An 18264-nucleotide genomic window follows, 5' to 3' on the forward strand; every position below is an offset into this window, starting at 1 on the left:
AAGTCATTGCTTGTGTTTGTTTTTCACATTAAAATCCTGAATCTTATCCAGTGCTTCTTATTTCCTCCCTGTCAGTTGATTGATTTTTTTTCACAATGTTTTGCCTACGACTTCCTCAGGGTTGTACTGTTTGTACTGTGCTTCTTAAGACACCCTGAAGGGTCAGATTTATGTTCTCGATGATGTCAGACTACCGGGACTGTATTGAATACTTTCCCCTTACCCCCCAACACCTGACTACAGGTGTTCAGCAGGTGTGGGGTTCTAAGGGGTGGTTTATTTTGTAGCCTTTTTTCTTTTTTTAAAATGTTTTAATTTTTTTTTAAAACAACATAACATCCCTGTGCATGAACAGCAGAACCTAAGCTGTGTCGTCAGATCTGAGCTTTGGAAAAATATTGCTGGACATTTACACATACAGTAAGATGTATTCCTGGTATAAATTCCTTCATCATTATCCTCTCATCAATCAAAGCATGATGGTTAATACTTCTGCATTAGCCCAATCCATTCTTAATTTACATTTTGTCACTGTCAATTCCTTTCTGATGCATCCTTCAAAAATGAGCAATCTACATACTTGAACCACAAAGTGACTCATTTTCTTACTATTCTTCTGTAAGAAAAAGTGATATTAATAAATCATGCACAGGCCATGCAGTGTCAGCGTATGGTATGATTGTCTCATTAACTGATGAGGTTGTCTTAAAATAACTAAAACTGCTTGTTTTTTGTCTGACGTGCTTTAGGCGACACAATACTGAGAAAACCTCAACCTCTTATGTAGACTGGTGTGTGGACTAAAGTTTTTTTTAACAGGAGGTGTGTACTGTAGTTTGAGTTTCCAAAATGAAAGATCGAGCAATTAAGACATTCAAGTCTGTGTTTCGAGAAAAGACTCTGTTGCACTGAGTGGATGTTTGGCTTTGTGTAATATGCAGCACTGGCTGTGGCCAAACTCTGCTCTTGAAAAGCAGTTCTGCAAAGAGAGGTGACTGTGGCAAACCTCTGTGGTTTTGGGTCGTTTTTTTTTAGACAAGCCTACTACTCTGCAAGAGGCTCGTCACACCTGAGCTCATGGAAAATTACGATGCACCGCAAAGATGCAAGGAGTCTTTATTTTATAAAACTCTTCACTCTATATGCACAAAGACTAACTCCAAACTCAACAAGCCCCAGCTACCACCATTTGCTAACACTGTCAGCTATATCACCCTGCAGGTCATAACTGGCAACATAGTGAAGCTCAGCAGGTGTGAGCCTGGTCAGTACCTGGATGGGAGACCTCCTGGGAAAAATTAAGGTTGCTGCTGGAAGAGGTGTTAGTGGAGTCAGTAGGGGGCGCTCACCCTGCAGCCTGTGTGGGTCTTAATGCCCTAATATAGTGACAGGGGCGCTATACTGTAAGAAGGCGACATCATTTGGATGAGACATAAAACCGAAGTCCTGACTCACATGTGGTCACTAAAAATTCCAAGGCATGTCTTGAAAAGCATAGGGGTGTTACCCTGGTGTCCTGGCCAAATTTCCTTTACCAGTCATAGCCTCCTAATAATCCCCATCTATGAATTGTCTTCATCACTCTGTTCCCCTCCCCACTGATAGCTGATGTGTGGTGAGCGTTCTGGAGCACTATGACTCTCATCGCATCATCCAGGTGGCGTTATACATTGGTGGTGGTGAAGGGGAGTCCCCGTGTAAGGAATTATTAATTATATGAAAATGTGGTTCTCAGTCCTTCACCGCTTATTAATTAATCAATTAATGCACCACAGGGGGACTTGCATACAGAAAACTGTCCTCGCTTCTGCTGCTCTGACACGGTGTGTTAGCGTTGCCAGGTTACCCAGTGGCACTTCTTGAGAAATGCAAAACGGGGAGAGGGCGCAATTCAAGTTCCTGCGGCGCCTGGGCTCACTTGTCGCTTTTTTCCTGCCCTGCTCCCAGGTACATGACTAACCTGAATGCCCACGGCCTCCCGGGCTTGGCGAACCGCCCCGAAGAGAACGACGAGACCGTGAGCGACGACTCCCTGCCCAGCACGCACTCGGACCCGTACGCCAGCCCCCAGAGCCACTCCCCCCTCAGCAGCCTGACAGGGATGGCGGAGGTGGGCCCGTGCAGGACAGCCGACGCGCCGCGGTGCCTCGGGCCCTGCCAGCAGCAGGACAGCCTGCCATCTGGGTACGACCAGCCGACCCCTTTCCCTAGCCAGGCCGGCGACCCCCACATGGGACACTGGTATCAGCCCAGCTTCACCAGCAGTGGGTGCTGCTCCGGCGGGGGATACCCCAACAGCCTGGCCTCTTGCCCGCCCTCTGGAGAATACCTCAGCTACTACAGGCAAGACTGCTATCCCGTCAGCGGGCATTCGCCCTACTCATTTACCCCAGGCCGGCACAGCCCCAGCCTCAGCTGCCTGGAGCCACCCCAGTCGCTACGCTCTGTTCCTCCGCCATTGGCTGGGCACGGCCCCTTCTTGACCCCGTACCCCTGCTGGCCTGGGGGTGCTGGCTGCTGTCAGCAGTGCCCTAATGACAGGTATGGGATGGCCGCAGCACCTCACCATAGTCCCCGAGCTGGATACCCCCTGCCCTGCCACCCCCCAGGTGAGTGCATTCAGAGGCAGGGACTGGTCTTACTGGGGATGGGGAGGACGCGTCTTGGATTTCAGGGCTTGACTTCAGCGGGAACATGTGGGATAAGAGGCAAAGTCTAGATTCTTAACAAAGGAAAGAGGCACGATGGGAATAAATCGGGTACATACAGTATCAATAACTAAACAAATTGCAGGGGCATTTACTGTATACTACATCAAATTACTTGAGAGTGTTGTTTTCTAGGGCTTGCTTAAAGCAGTAAAAATGGGGAAAAAATTATTCCTAAAGCATCCGTCCATAAAACACAAGTTGGCAGATCTTCCGCCACCCTCCTCTTTAAATTATGATTTAATTATGAGTCTTGTTGAACCTGTTTCTCGGTAAACCACATAACTCAATTACATAAATCAAGCTGGAGATTTCTTTATTGCAATAAAAAAGTTAATTGTCGAAGTTACCTCATCTCTCACTCAATTTCCTAAGGACATTAACAGGCTTTTATTCTTGAAGATGAGCAAAAGTTCCATTTAAAACGCATACATTTGGCCAGTAGCAGTTTGTTACCATATAAGGTATAAACAAGGTCAGAAAGTTGGCAGTTAGGTCACCTTTGGACAGTTAAGTCCCTAATTAGCTCAGACCCTGTTTCCTTTCACATTGCAGAGTTAAGCGTAGGATACATGAGTTATGCCTCCACTTGAAAGAAAAGACCTTGAAGAAACTTAGGCCAGCTGGGAAGGCACAAAACTGTTTTTGAGGGCCCTAATTGGTAACTCCTAACAGGCATAGGTTCCTCCAGTCTCTACTATACACAACCCATCTATCCATTTTCTAACTGCTTTCAGTGTTGCTGGGGGGGCCGAGGCTATCCTGGCAAGCAAAAGCCACAAGGCAGGATACACCCTGGACGGGACGCCAGTCCATCACAGGGCCACACACAGACACAGACACTCACGCCAGTTTTCCCAGAAGCCAATTAACCCACCAGTATGTTTTTGGGCTGTGGGAGGAAACTGGAGCACGCTGAGAAAACTCACGTGAACATTGGGGGAGAACATGCAAACTCCACACGGATTGCACCCTAGGGTGTAGAGCTGGTCTCGGTGCCCCAGTGCTGCGAGGCAACAGTGCTAACCACTGTGCATGTTGCAGTATTAAAAAAACCCTCTGGGTGTCTGTGTTTCAAGACAAGTTGGGGCTGCTGCTTTTGGGCCTCGCCTTCACTGATCAAACACCTGTCCTCAGGTGACAATGCGTGGCTGTGGGAGCACTGCCAAAAACCACTTCCAGGGTATTAATTGGGCATTGTTAGTCCATGCCTACTTTGTCTCATTGTTCTGTGTGTTTGTTGTTTTTGGAGGGTAGTTTATACAGCAGTCAAACCTTTTCTGAGACAATAAAAATTACAGTACGTTAAGGAGAAGAGAAACACGTAATGTAGATATATTTAAATACAAAATGTGTAAGGACTTACATGGTATAAGAATATTTTTAACACTAACACAGAATGTAGTTGCCACAGTTTTTGTTGCTCAGTTATATAAGTTATATAAGATCTTTGGTTATCTAAAGTATACAGAAAGGAAGTGGGACATGATGTCTAAGAGAGAACTTGTGTGATTTATGCAATGCAGATCTGATTGCTTGAGATTATAAACTTAACAGTTTTGTAGCAAAAAGTTGAAAATGCCACAGGCTGATTACCTCATTTTATAATTTTTAATAGCCATAGAAGATGTTAACATTGGAATAAAAGTTTTCTCAAGTGCTGCACATTTTTTTAAAATATACTGCACTCTGCAGAAGTCTTCAGCACCATCTGGAGTTCCCATATTTGTGTTTTATGAGTGTCAACAATTTCCTCAAAACCCCCGCTAAAATTGGAACATGTTTGACTGTGCTTAATACAGAATCATTTGGCAGAGAAAACTACATGCTTGTCACTTGTCACAACCCAGGACAAGCTATACAGCAACAGTCGATATAAAGTATTATAGTAGCTAATTGATCATGTAAAGCAATCTAATCCAGTTCATTTATTATCCGATATTTGTTATAGATGTCACTTTTTCTTCTCTATATAAGCTTTATAACGAAAAGACTACTTTTGTTGTTCACAATTTGATGTATTACAGCAAGGGTCCCCAGCTCCTCAGCTGGCCCAGGTTAAGAGCCAGTTACAGGGGCCCCTCAGGGGCCTTGATCTTCATTACAGGGCCCTAAGCATCTGACATCACTCAAGCCTGTAGGCTCTTGGCAGGTTGCAAGAGTCTACAGGCTTTGCCTGAAAATCTAAATGACCCCTGGCCGTCTTTTATCAACTCCTGCTGGAGGAGCTTAGCCAATCATTTTGTTTCTTTTCAGAGGGGTGCAGTGAACCTTGCGTGAAATGCGCACTGTGCATCCACCCAGCTGAATGTGGCATTCATCTCCTCTCTCGCCTTCCTTCTCCCCCCTCACAGGTCTCGCTGGCTGCACCAGACCCGGTACCAACTCCACACAGAGGTATGCGAGCATGCTGGGCTCGTCTTTGACATCTGCTACTGTTTCGGAAGACAAGACTTCTGAGGTTTAATCATTGGTGTTGATCCATCCATCCATTTTGGAATGGCTTCTTCCGATTCAGGGACTGGTGGCCTGTCCAGGGCGTTTCCTGCCTTGAGCCTGTTGCTTGCTGGGATAGGCTCCGGCTCCCCCCATGACCCTGAGCTGGATGGATAAATGCTTGGATGGATAGTACAGTGCATTTTGGTTCTCCTGTAACAGTGCACCTAACATGCTGTAGATGTTTCAACTCACTTGATTTTCCTTTGTGATTTTAGCGCTTACACCCCCACAGACCCGCGTAAGAGAAGTGTAACGAGTAGCTCCCCCCTGCCCCTGGAACAGCGTGAGTATATAGTCAGAATGACCCAGCTGAAGAGGGAAAAGATGGTTAATTGCCTCAGGGTTGTTTCTAGTTGTTGTGGCTGTATCACAATGCACTCAAAAGTCTCCTGGATTTCACTTCCAAGTTCAACGTCTTCAAGAGTTTATCTCTGTGTGTATGCAATGGAGAAGCGACCTGCCTAAAATACCCTTTCATTTCCATGCAGAGGCCTGCCTTGGGTTGTAATGATATACATCAGGGCCACATGTGACAGGACTCTGTTCTAGTGGATTTGGGGAAATGAAAAAGAGGATTTGAGTTTGTATTTATTAACCTGTTGGATTCATATTTAGGTCAGTGAAATAATCACAGAAACAGGCTTGCTTATCTGGGGGGTGTGGAGCTCTTTGTCTTGTGTTCATCTAAAAGAAACAGTGTATTTGCTGACCTACTGTATATACAGTGGTGGATATTGTTAAAAATCAAAAGTTGGAGCAGCAACAGCCTGTACATGCAGTGATATTAGTCTGCATTGTTAGCCATTTGTTTTTCTTAGCTGGCACATATATTAGTTTTCATGTGCTTGTCATGCTCCTAGCTACCGTATATTTAAGAGGTGTTTCAGAGTAATAGTCCCTTATCAAGTAACGGTTTTATCTTCATGAATAAAAAGGCCTTTTGTAATGGCAGCTAATGCAGCAATGTTCAGCTCAAATAAGATCAAGAGCTGTGGACAGCTGGTGTTCAGTTCGGAGATAAAAGCTGAACGCTGCCCTGACTGGAAGGAGGTGGGACTAATGTCTGCCCTAACATCTAACATCCCTGCGCCGGGCTAAGGTTACTCCCTTGTCTTTTGCAGGCAAGGTGTTTGTCACGTATGAAGCCGACAGCGACAAGCACGTTCACGAGATCATCCAGTTTGTGGCCTTGCTGCGGCGCAATGGATTTGACACGCGCGTAAGTCGGCCTGCCCTGCTCTTGTCACCTCTTGTTCACAGTGTGGTCGGTGGCTTTCACCGGTGACTGCGGAATGGAAGCCGTTGTTGAAGGGTTTGCGACGCGCGAAAGTCGCTGAGGTTTTTACTTTCTGAGAACCTTCTTCTATTGTGTGGCTCATCGACTCCTCGTCGCCACTGCTTCTGGGCTCTGATCCTTAAATAGCATTGGGAAGACACAACTGGGCCATATTGATGCGTCTTTTTAAGACCGGAAACCACAGCTTCCTGGTGACATGAGCTGTCTTGATGCCACTGTCTCTGCTGGTTCACATTCCATCTGGGCTCTATATCACCAGTGCTAATTCATGACTTAATTTATCTGCTTGCTTGTTTAGGCCTTTATTTGCAGTCCTGAGCGTGAAAAATACCTGATTTCAAGGATAGTGTTTTGATCAAGAACTTCAGCACACAGAGCCTCAGCTTGCTTATTTTACAACTTGCTCTCCTCAACTAGCCCTTATTTCTCACTAAACAGCTCTTACTGGATGATTCATTTCATGATGAAGAGTCACAGATGGGAAAGATGCTGTCTCAGACACTGGTAAAGTTTTATCCTTACGCAGGGATCAAAGTGATTATATTTCAGGCCACACAGCAGCCTGAGGGCAGTTCTCAAACTCAGAAATCCGTACAGCAATGATACACCTGATTCACCTCTCCTACGCACTTCTCTTCTGCGTCCTCCTCAGCACGCGAATCGTTTTTGTTCGTTTTTGTTTTTCAGATTGACGTGTTCGAGCAGCAGTTCAAAAGCATCAGCAAAATCGATTTCATGGAGAAGTATATCAGCGAGGTGCGGGCCGCCGGCGGCGCGCTGCTGTTTCTTTTGTGTGAAGAGTTGTGGGAGTTGTGTTTGATGGGCACATTTCACTTTGGTAGTGTTTGCACACCCTTCATGCCATAACCCAAAGAGCAGAAGGTTGCTTCTGTGCATAGATGTGGGCTAAGACACATAGGCCGTGTTTGCTGATAGGCCAGTTGTTATCTCATTGATATCGGGTGATCCCCAAATACCGATGGTGAAGCCTACAAGGGAGATGGAAACAAGTAATAAGGCCACGCTTAACTAATGTTAGCCCCTTTTCTCAGTAAACCACATGACTCTGGTAAATCAAGCTGACGATTTCTTTCTTGCAATAAAGAAAGGAGGGCAGGTGAAGTTAACAGGTTAACCTCATCTCTCACACACTTTCCTAAGACGAGCGACAGGTTTTTATTCTTGAAGATGAGCAAGATTTTCGTACAAAAACATACATTTACTATATGATTGGTCAGTAGCAGTGTCTGGCCATGTAAGGTGTAAACAAGGTCTGAAAGTTGGCAGTTAGGTCACCCTTAGGCAGTTAACCAAAACCCCTGTTCCCATTCATGTTGCTAACTCATGCGTAGGATACACGAGTTACACCTCCACTCGAAAGACCACTCAAGAAACTCAGGCCAGCTGTGAATGCACAAAACAGTAAAACAGTTCTTGACGACCTAAGTGTTAACTCCTTAGAGGCATAGGTTCCTTCACTAACCCTGTGTGTTGTTTTCACCCTGCAGTCATTTAGTATCCATATTTTATGTTTTCCCTTATTGCAGAAAGACTACTTGATCATCATAGTCATCAGCCCCAAGTATTACGAGACAGTCACGCATTCTCACATTAGTATGGAAAATGACGAAAACACTTTGAACACGGTTTACATCCACAAGCAGGTAAGTTGCATTTGTAACGGGGCTCATTTGGCACTTAATCTATTACAGACGATGGCATCTCCTCACTTTGATCCTGAACAGAGGTGAATTCCCTCATGATGATGGTGGGAGTAGTCGTGGAGGGTGCGCCCTTTGGCATAGGGGAATTAACCACTGTCTGAGACATTGCTCTGTGTGGCTTTGCAGCTGGAGCTGCTCTTGAGCTGATGCGATTGAATCCTGGCCGTAATAAAACATAATCTGTTTAATATAAGGGAATTTGCTCATATTACTATCCAAAACATGACTTATTAGCAAAAAAATTCTTATATAAAATAAGATTATATTCAATGTTATCTTTACATCTGAACATTTTTAACAGGAGCAAAACATTAACATTTGGTAACAATTTTGGGAAAATTAGATAACTGCCATCTTTTCTCAAAATTAAAAATTAAAAACAGCTTCAATGTTACGGTTAAGATAAACATGGAAAATCAGACAGCTAGGTCATTGTCAGTAATTTGTAGAAGGATAAGATCCCAGACCTTTTGCAGAAGAATGCTTTTAGCAGGTGTCAAAGTAAGATGAAGTAAAAAAAATTTTAAATATTCAGATGAAAAGCCCTACAAATTGTAGTTGTAATTGTTTGTAATTGTACAACTTTCTGCTCCAGTGGTGTAAATACTGTATCAGTCTCTTTTGTATGAAGGCCTGTACCAGAGTCACAAGGCCTGTTACAAGGCACAGGTTTTTGTTTGCTGATTTGTTTTATCGCAGGTGTGTTATCTCTCAGTCAGGCACCTCAGGGTTCTGTTTTCATTATTTACATTTTTCAAAACTCAATTTGAAATTTCTTTAATCCTCCTGTTTCTTCACTTGACAGAGAGGATTAAGAGGTAATTTCCCTGTTGTGACAGTGTTGGCTGGAGGCTGGAAAACAAGATGGCCGTAGTAAACATTTTCCACCAGTGCTTGTAGAAAAAGAGCATTTCAGTTTTTTTTTCAGTCAGCCTTGAGTGCGGCAAAGATGGTGGTGGTTGTGTCGTAAGACAGGCCCAGGCTTCAAGGACTTGGGTGTGTGTGGTTTTAACTGACAGCTGCTTCCTCTCTGTCAGGCCTTCTTGGCTCTTTCTGCTCATCGGAAAGTTTCTTCACATTTCTAAAGCATGTGCTAATCTCCGTCATAGCAAATGTCCTTCAACTTCCAGCTCGCTTGGTAGTTCTGTGCATTCAGGGTAAATAATCATGCTGATGACCCCAGGCAACTGCCAGAACAGATGAACAGTTGCCATGGTGATGGTGACCAGGACCATGGTTGACATTAATTTTTGCTTGGCTCACTCCGCTGACTAGTAAAAACAGGAGCTTCAAAGGCCTGGGTTTCCAATTGGGCCAATCCACATCAAGATTAACATGAACTCGAAAAGTTTCTCTTACCTGACAGAAAGTGAGTCATGATGAGAAACATCTGTTCCCATTTTGAAGAAACCTAGATATTTCAGATCTGTCTGAAATCTGATAGCTCTTTCGCTCGGCAGAAAAGTCGATGCTGGAAACCACACCCACAGATCTCTTCATTCATGAAATGGAAGAAAGTGTAATAAACATAAAACAATAAACATAGGACAACTCTCAGAACTCTTCCATTTAAAATGCTGTGCTTTATTACATAACATGAGCCAATACAAATTCTTTGCTACTAAATTTGTATTTTAGCTGTTACAACAGTTGCAAGGGTAAAAGCCATGGAAACGAGAAATATGAGTGAAGTTTGAAGCAAAGAGCGTTGAAGATCAACTGAGCAGCAGGTGAATGGGGAAGTAAAATGAGGGCAATCACCTTACAACAAGCTGATGTTCAATTCCACTCACCGTATCAAAAGTGAGATCTTTACTCTCAAGGAAAAGGGGAAGTGAGTTTTGTCATGGGGCCCAACCAACAGCAACCTCTGACAATCCCCTTGCCATGTTAAAACTCTGTTTCTGAGCTTGAGGTTGCCTGGTTATGTCTTATTCCATGTTTCAATCGCAGCCCCCGACTGTGCGTGAGTGAGCACACAAGTCCAGCCTATTAGTTAAAGCTATGGCAGTGGTTGGTGAACTTTTTAACCATACCCTGCTTCATGTTTTTCATCCTAAGAATGGATGGAGAAATTAATATTGCACATGTTTGTCCAGTTGCACAGTTGAACTCAGTGTGTGACAGGCATGAAAAAGCCCTTCACACTCAAGCTTTCCTGTTGACTGGTCATTTCTATGCAAGAATTAGAGTATGTACATGTGCCCCGACGTCACTGACATCTGTAGGGGTGCTGTGCACAAAGCCGTTTATCACTTAACAGGACTAGGCTCCACTGCTATCGAGTCCACCTGCTGCATTGCTACAATCTATCAACGTCACCAACGTGTTGGTCTCTTGATAAAAAGGGCATGTCGGTTGCTTTCTGTGTTTTTACATGTTTGATGTTTCCAGGCTCGATTTTCAACAAGTTAGTGCACCTACTGTAATTCACCTGTACGCAGGCAACTGTCTGATTGGCTCATGTGATGATTTAGGTTTTGCAGCAGCCAGTCTGGAATGATCAGTTAATCAAAATGAGTCCAGAAGCATTTAATCAATTTCCAAAATCTGCATACTTTATTTTTAAACGTAAATGCATAAATATATGCAGAAATGTATTTGGCTGCTCAGTATATGATAGTACGCTATTCAAAGATTATGTCCAAGGTCAAATATAACAGCTGCAGGGTAACTGCTCTTTCTTGGTTTTTGTACTTACTGGGAAAGCTGGGATTTATAGGGAATTTGGACGATTGAACTGTTTTGCAAATAGGCAGCTTTTCTCTTTCTCATCTTCCTACAGTTGCAGAATGAGTTCATCCAGAATGGCAGCAAGAATTTTCGCTTCATCCCCATTCTGTTTCCGGGGGCAAGAAAGGTGAGTTTTGAAGCCCCGCTTAAGGGTTTGTTTGTCACTGTTCACCTGTAAACACCGAAGAAATATATGCATTAGGCCCTGGGCCACAGTCAGGTCATGGTTAATTTGGAAGGAAACATTTGTGTATATTTTTTTCAAGCTGTGCTTCTGCCAGTGCAAGTTGTTCTTGTTACTCATTCTGCCTTTGGCCTCATTTTATCCTTCTTTCACTTGCCTCAGCAGTTCTTCACTCAGCGCTTCCCACAAGCCTCAACTCGGCCTTGCAGTAAGGCTTTCAGTTACTCTGACGCTGATACCTCCAGTTTCATGTGGGCCTTTCTCCCATCCATGTGCGTAACTAGCACAGGATTTTGCTGCAGTGTCGCAGGACTACTGCATTTTACCCTGCTTGCAAACTATGCTACTGAGCAAAGAAACTGCTTGCAACTCACATCTCATGCACTGAGGGTTTCTCACCCTGGCACTCTGCCCGGTTAGTGATCTCATGGAGTCCTTCTAGGCTTAAACAAATTGGAAAAGGGGTTCAATTTAAAGAGGGTTTTATGGATGGGAAAAATAGGCTTTGGCTGTCAAGTGAGACTTTGTGTAGCTCAGGCGGCTTCTCTTCAGTTTTTTTTTTGTATGTTGTTTGCCTGAGAGATGTGCTCCGGGCCTGGGACACGGTGTGGGCGCTGGGCTGGGTGTTATTTCAGGACTGGCTGCATGCCTGAGTCATACATTACCTTCTCTTTCGGCTGTTCACCCGGAGAGCCGGTAGGAGCAGCACTAAAAGCACAACAGCATGAGGTTATGGCCTTTGAGGTAAAAGGCTTATGAAAACAACAGCAACCCTATTTGTATAATACCTCGTTCTGGCACACAGGTCAGGCTTTTACCATTTTTACAGTCTTTTTTTTGTGTTTTTAGTTTATCCATCCATTTTCTGGTTGCTATCCAGTACTGGGTTCCAGGGAAGCCAGAGCCTATCCCAGCAGTCGGGGTACACTCCAGACCAGATGCCAGTCCGTCACAGGACACACACACACAGACATGCACACACTCACACCAGGGCCAGTTTTCCCCAAAAGCCAATTAACCTACCAGTATGCCTTTTAACTGGGGCTTACTGTGAGAAATATGGGACACCCCTGAGAAAACTTATGTGAACATGGGAATCACACAAATCACACCCAGGAATTGAACCCAGGGCCCCAGCATTGCAAGGCAGCAATACTAACCACTGCACCAGTGCTGCCTGTAGTTTTAGCTACCTCCAGCCCACTGAGCAGGACGATTGTCATGAGACAGCGTGATTTGTTGAACCAGGGACATTGGCCGCACAGGAGAATAAATCTAACGATGAACCCGGAGGCTTGTTTTAGCAACCAATCACAAGGAAAGTCATACCAAGCGAGGTGGCGTTTCTTTCCAAAGATAGGAATTAACACACCACACCATAAATGACTGCCAAATTCAGCTGGTGCCCAACCACGGCAGGCAAGATGGAAATAAATCTGCTTTCTTCACTGACTTTACTGCCTTCTTCTTCTTGCCTTCACTGACTTTACCAGTTTCATGTGGCGAATTCAGCACAGTCTCCTGCCATCTAATCGGGGACTTTTTGAACACCAACAAAAAATTGCCTCACAGGAACACTGTTGCAAAGGTCAATCATTTTGCAATAGACAACAGTGAAAACAAAATTGAAAGTACAAGCCATTGTTCACTTAAATAACTCAATGCCGAGTCTCATGAGAAGGCCGAACAGTTGAAGATCCCTGTTGACCATGTGGGTTGAGCCTCGCGGTTCTGGTGTCTCTGGGCCGGGTCTGAGCTCTCTTCAGTCCAGAGGCAGGGACTACCTAGGGGATGTTCCGCCATTAGTTGACCGAACCCCAGGACTCTGGCAGTCAGTGTTAACTCTCCTGTCACACACTATGGTGGCGCACTTGGAGGAGTATGATACTCCCATGTTTTCCTGACAGGACTCTAGATTTGGATTGGCTGCTATATAATTGTACTTTAAAAGCAGAATAACACTCTCCCAGTCCCAAAACCGTGAACATACAGTAAGGCCAAGGAGAGTCACTTGGTCCTGGTATGAAATTGTTAATTATTGGTAGCCAGAAGGACTTTCATGGTCGTTTCTTTGTTGAAAAAGAGGACATGTCCCGTGTTTCTCTCAGGAAAATTTCATGGGACCTTTGCTGAAAAACCCAGAGCACAAAGTATGACAAACACAATTGTTTAGAGTACCAGCTGATGTGGAACAGAGTGTGGGGCAGTCTTGATCCTGGACTCCTGATTAGATTACGGTAACCCCATTCTTACTGGAGTATCTCATCTAAACTACTAAACAGGCACCAATATGCCCCATGGCCCTGAAGCAGGTTTTCTGTTCTCTTTAAGGCAGCAGCACCCGAAGAGATGGAAGGAAAAGATTAAAGCCATTATGGAGCAAATTATGGCCATTAAGACCCAAGTTGGAATAAACACTTGTAGCATGGTTTGGCTGCTAGGCTATTTAGCATTGCAAAAATAGTAGCACTTTATAGTTAGTGTATTTTTAAGATCTTTACATACAAAGTGATGCATAATCGGCAGTATTTATATGAAATGCCCCTTGAGTCACAAAATGTTCATGGGCTATTCATATGACTTCCCAAATTCCCCATTAATTCATCCTGAACAGAAAACAGCAATTTCTTACCCTTCTACTCCCAGAGTGAAAATAGAGCAATACAAAGGCAGGACTGCAAGTCAAGACACACACATCAATTGGAGATTGGAGACCACAAGAAATAATAATACAAAAGGATGTTTTAAAATTTTAGCAAAGAAAAACAAAATCATCATTATTGCACTGTCAGGGTCTAATGACGAAAGACTTAGTGTCAGAGAAACAGAGCAAGTTCATCCAGTTGCCACAGAATATGATTTTTTTTTATGCCAAGCGCAAGACAACCTTTAAAAGTGGTTTTTAAAACATGATTTGTATAACACGATCTTTTTAACTGTTTGGGGCGTTCATCCACGGCCTGGAAATATTTCAGAGGATCAGTCTGAATTCGAAACAGAAAAGATCTATGAAGCGGGGAAGTAACATGCTTATTCTCTTGTGAGAGAAAAATATAACCTAAAAGTTCACAGTGAATGCATAATAAAAAAGCCAAGTTTGTGTCCAGAATCTATTAATAGTACATGAAGTAGTTCAGGAAATTCAGCACAGGCTAGGAATTCTTCAGTTTGTATAATTTTTTACCTCGAGGGCAGTAGTAGACTTCATTGCATCTGTTGTCATTAAGACATTAAGGGGGTGAGCTTGAGTTACCTATAAATCCTGCAGGGAAACGAACCCCCAGAATGAGGAGTGAGGATCTTGGCTGCAGAGGATTACCTCCTGGTTGTATCATAACGTTGCAGTAGCCTTCGGGCGATAATAGGGGCGTACGTGCAGACTTGCTGGCCAAGTGGTATCACTTGGCATTCATTAAGAGTTTGCGGGTTGCTGTCGAAGCCCAGACTGGGGAATCTCATTGTCTTGATGTCTTTTCCTCCACCCAGTGTCACGTCCCCACCTGGCTGCAGAACACCCACATCTACTGGTGGCCCAAGGACCGTGATGACATTCTCCGCCGGCTGATGAGAGTGGAGAAGTACAACCCCCCACCCATCGGCGAGCTCCCCACCATCGTGTCCATCCCTATCTAGAGTGTGTGTGTGGGAGGGGGGGGGGCAGGTGTGTACGGCAGCCTGTGTCTGAGCTCTTGGAGTAGGGTATGTGCGTACCAAGAGTGGTTAGGGAGGGGTTCTGTACCTCACCTTTCCTCACCCTCTTTCCTCTACTGCGCCCACCCCTCCATTAGGACTGAGCTAAAAAGTACCAGGACGCCCACGCAGACTGACCCAAGGGCCTCAGTAGACATGGACACTCACACACCTCTGCAGGTTTGCACAAAGGCAAAAGGCATCATGGGATGGCTCCCAGGAGACAGCACTCTTTGACTGTTCTGACTAGTCATGCGGTCCTGTAGACGATGGCTATACTGCGGATACCACCATACTGAAAACTCCATCAGCACAAGATCTGGATTGTCCTTCCAGATTTGTATTTTAAACAGAATGGGATGAACCAATAGCAAGTAATTAATCTACAACACGATATCTATCTTGCTGATAAACTGAATAGCCTGTAAATCTTCTCCCTAAGTGCTCTTAGGTTTGGGGTGTTTCTGTTTCCAGGTGAGAATTTCCTACTTGACTTACTGATACAGAAATAATATTTTATCAATTTTATTTGAACTTTTCATTATAATTGGATGTGGGATTTTTCTGTTTTTTCATTGGAAAAGAGGGGGATCATTAAGTTAAATTATTGAAAACTTAAAGAAATATTAAAAAATCTATTCGCATTATGCTGTTTCTTGCGTGGATGGTGCAGATTGATGTAGAATGTCTGTATCTTACCTTTGCATTGGGACTGTTTACTGCTCGCGCAACGGGATCACGTGCAAGAAACAGTTTTGTACATTACACTTTGCGAAACGGGAGTGAACTTGGAAATAAAACGTGTTTTGTTCAAGGACAAATAAGAGTCACAGAGGGCAAAGGGGTGAACCTTTTCTTCCTGTAGTAAAGAATTTATCAGCTGAATGTAATAAAGTTGGGTCTTTTCATCACACCTCAGATCTGGAGAGTTCACTTGACACCTGGTCAAAGCTTGTTGAAGGAGATGCAAGTATTTTTTAAACAATTTCTTTATTTTGTAACAAAGCCCAACTTACAAAAAGTGAAAAAATGGATGAAGGGGTGAGGATCTGCCACCCATTAAAAGAAATAAGGAATAATTAAAGAAATCCTCAAATGGGAAAACACACCCGACTGCACTGTGTGGGGATTTTCACGGGCAAAATGTAATGGAGTCGTATGTCTTTCCATAAGACAAGTTTCTGTAAATGAAAACCACCAAGTCAGATTTAAGAGTGTATTGGTCTGCATCTGACCCGGGGAGATATAAATTATTTGTTTTGAGCTGGCCTGCTTGGTAAACGAGCCCCAACAGTCCCCCCTCTTTGAAAGTTACTAAGGTCTTCTCTGGCCTCCAGGCACCCAGGCCTGTTGGGTTTGTATACAATCACAGCAGATATTTTGGTTTTACTGTACATCTTGCAGAAAACCAGCAGGTGTGTGGTCATCAAGACCCGGGATTGGGAGCTCCTGCAATAGAACTTTGTAGAACAGCCCGGAGACAGGATTAAGCTGTCATTGCGGTATTTTAGAGATAAAAACTGCCGAAGTTCTATTCAGCGAATACATCGTTTTCCTTGAAAGAGCCGTGATGTGATTTTCTCACTGTTTTTGGCCTCTGAAAAGTAATAACAGCACGTGCCAGTGCGTGTGACCCAGCTTGTGGAAATTCCACGGTTCTGCTGTGTGGAGGTTGTGGAAGGACCCTTGCTTCTGGGAGACTGCTTTCAGTTTCTGCAATGTTCTGCGTTTTCATTTCAGTCGCAAAATCGGGTTTTGAGTTTTACTGTCCTAGTTTAGTGGGTCGATTGTGCATTTGCAGACCAGTCAAAGGAGACACCTTATAGAACCGATACTGAAACCAGGTGCTGGAACCCACTCATTGAAAGATTTCTGTTTTGTATTTATTAACATTTCAATAAAGAGTTATTTTTTTAATTGAAAGCTTCATCTGCCTACTCATTGGACTTTGTCCGTCTTCCGTACTAACCTTGAAAGCAAGCACTCACAAACGGAGGTGAATAGGATGTACAGTCAACATTTCTCTCATTGTTAAAATAAAATGAGTGAAATGTGAACAGTGTGTTTGGTTTGAATCCGGGTTTCTGAAAGTAATGCAGAGTCAGCTGAAAAAAGAAAGATTTTTTTTAGAGTGTTGCAAAGATCTGTGAGATGCAAACTGAAAGTGAAAACGCTGTGTGGAAAGTTTTCAGATTAATCAGATAGGATGATCGGAAGAGCTTCTGCCTGAAAGTGAGTTTTACTAATTTTGTGCAAGGAAAGAGCGGGCATTTTCTTGCCAATGTGCCTCTTTTCCATCTTCATCATTCCAGACTAAGCAAATTTCTGTGTAGCTGACACTGCAGAGCTGCTGAATGCGGATGCAGGTGTCTGTGTGGTGCTGTGGTGACTGAGCTGCTATGCCTGTTGTGGAGGGAGAAGGCTGTGGTTTTCCCCTGACCCGGCCATTACTGACTCACTGTCACCGTGACAGTTTCCTGCAGTGATCGCAGAGGCATTTCGAAAAAGTGGGATAAAGGCACATGAGAGAAAAGCACCTTACCATGTGTTCCAATAGACAGCTTTACAGTACAAATCGGGTAAGAGAGATCTCAGCCCTTAGACTACCTTGCCTTGCTAAAAAATGTTGAGGAATCAAAGCTTTGGCTCCCTAAACAAAGCTGGCTCTTCTTGTGAAAGCTTGGCAAAAAGTCATGAAACGCTTTTGGTGAGGAAGAGAGAAATGAGAGGGGTTTGCCTTGACTTAAAGCACAGTTTGAATGTAAAGTAGATTTTGTAGTCACTAGGAAGAGTTTTCCAAGTGTGTCCACTCTGGTAAGATGGCCTCAAGGTAGGACGGTCACAGAACAGGAACTGTGTAAAGAAATAGGCAAATAAATAAAGACTGGTGAAAGTTAGTATGGGAGGTCGCTGGTCACTGCACAGATTTTGAATTGCTATAAATTAAAAAGTTTATAATAGTTCTTTTTTGTGGAATATGATCAGTTATGATATTCATCAATTACAGCAGGAACCTCCAAACCTGATCCTGAAGAGCACCAGTCCAGTTAGTGTTACAGGTCACCGTGAATTAGGGCTCTCTAACCCTGATCCTGGGGAGCCCCAGTTCAGCAAGTTACATAGGTTTGCATTACATGCATTACAGCTCTGGGCTTCTATCCCTAAGGATGTCAGAGAGTCAGTGATTTTTTTGAGAATTTTTGTTTTCTGTAAAGAGCTTTGAGAAGCTAGTTTTAAAGGTGCTTTATTGAATATAGTTTATTATATCATGATTATTTCCATACATGGATCAATAAGGTACTGTAATGTTATAGGTTATATCTTGGTACGGTTATCCCTGCCTTTCAGGTTTTTTTAAAAATCATGAGCATATGTAAATTCAGAATGCACAAGTCAGAAATGAACCAGAGTCAGGTCGTTCAATGCAGC

The 18264-nt window shown here is 43.7% G+C and overlaps 1 protein-coding gene across 2 annotated transcripts in view; it reads left to right on the forward strand.

The window, feature by feature from the left end:
• The window catches only part of traf3ip2l (TRAF3 interacting protein 2-like), a 37218-nt gene extending 20460 nt beyond the window's left edge, over nt 1-16758 (forward strand). For both annotated transcript variants that reach the window (XM_088608526.1, XM_088608525.1), the window contains 8 exons: nt 1948-2609; nt 5063-5105; nt 5423-5490; nt 6329-6426; nt 7192-7260; nt 8052-8168; nt 11014-11088; nt 14632-16758. In XM_088608526.1, the coding sequence (XP_088464652.1) occupies nt 1948-2609; nt 5063-5105; nt 5423-5490; nt 6329-6426; nt 7192-7260; nt 8052-8168; nt 11014-11088; nt 14632-14778 (1279 nt within the window). In that variant the 3' untranslated portion in view covers nt 14779-16758. The remainder of the gene's footprint in view (nt 1-1947; nt 2610-5062; nt 5106-5422; nt 5491-6328; nt 6427-7191; nt 7261-8051; nt 8169-11013; nt 11089-14631) is intronic.
• Nucleotides 16759-18264: the final 1506 nt, after the last annotated feature.

This window comes from Lepisosteus platostomus, chromosome 2 (assembly GCF_059453375.1).
Source record: "Lepisosteus platostomus isolate fLepPlt1 chromosome 2, fLepPlt1.hap1, whole genome shotgun sequence".
In the NCBI taxonomy this organism is placed as follows: Eukaryota; Metazoa; Chordata; class Actinopteri; order Semionotiformes; family Lepisosteidae; genus Lepisosteus; species Lepisosteus platostomus.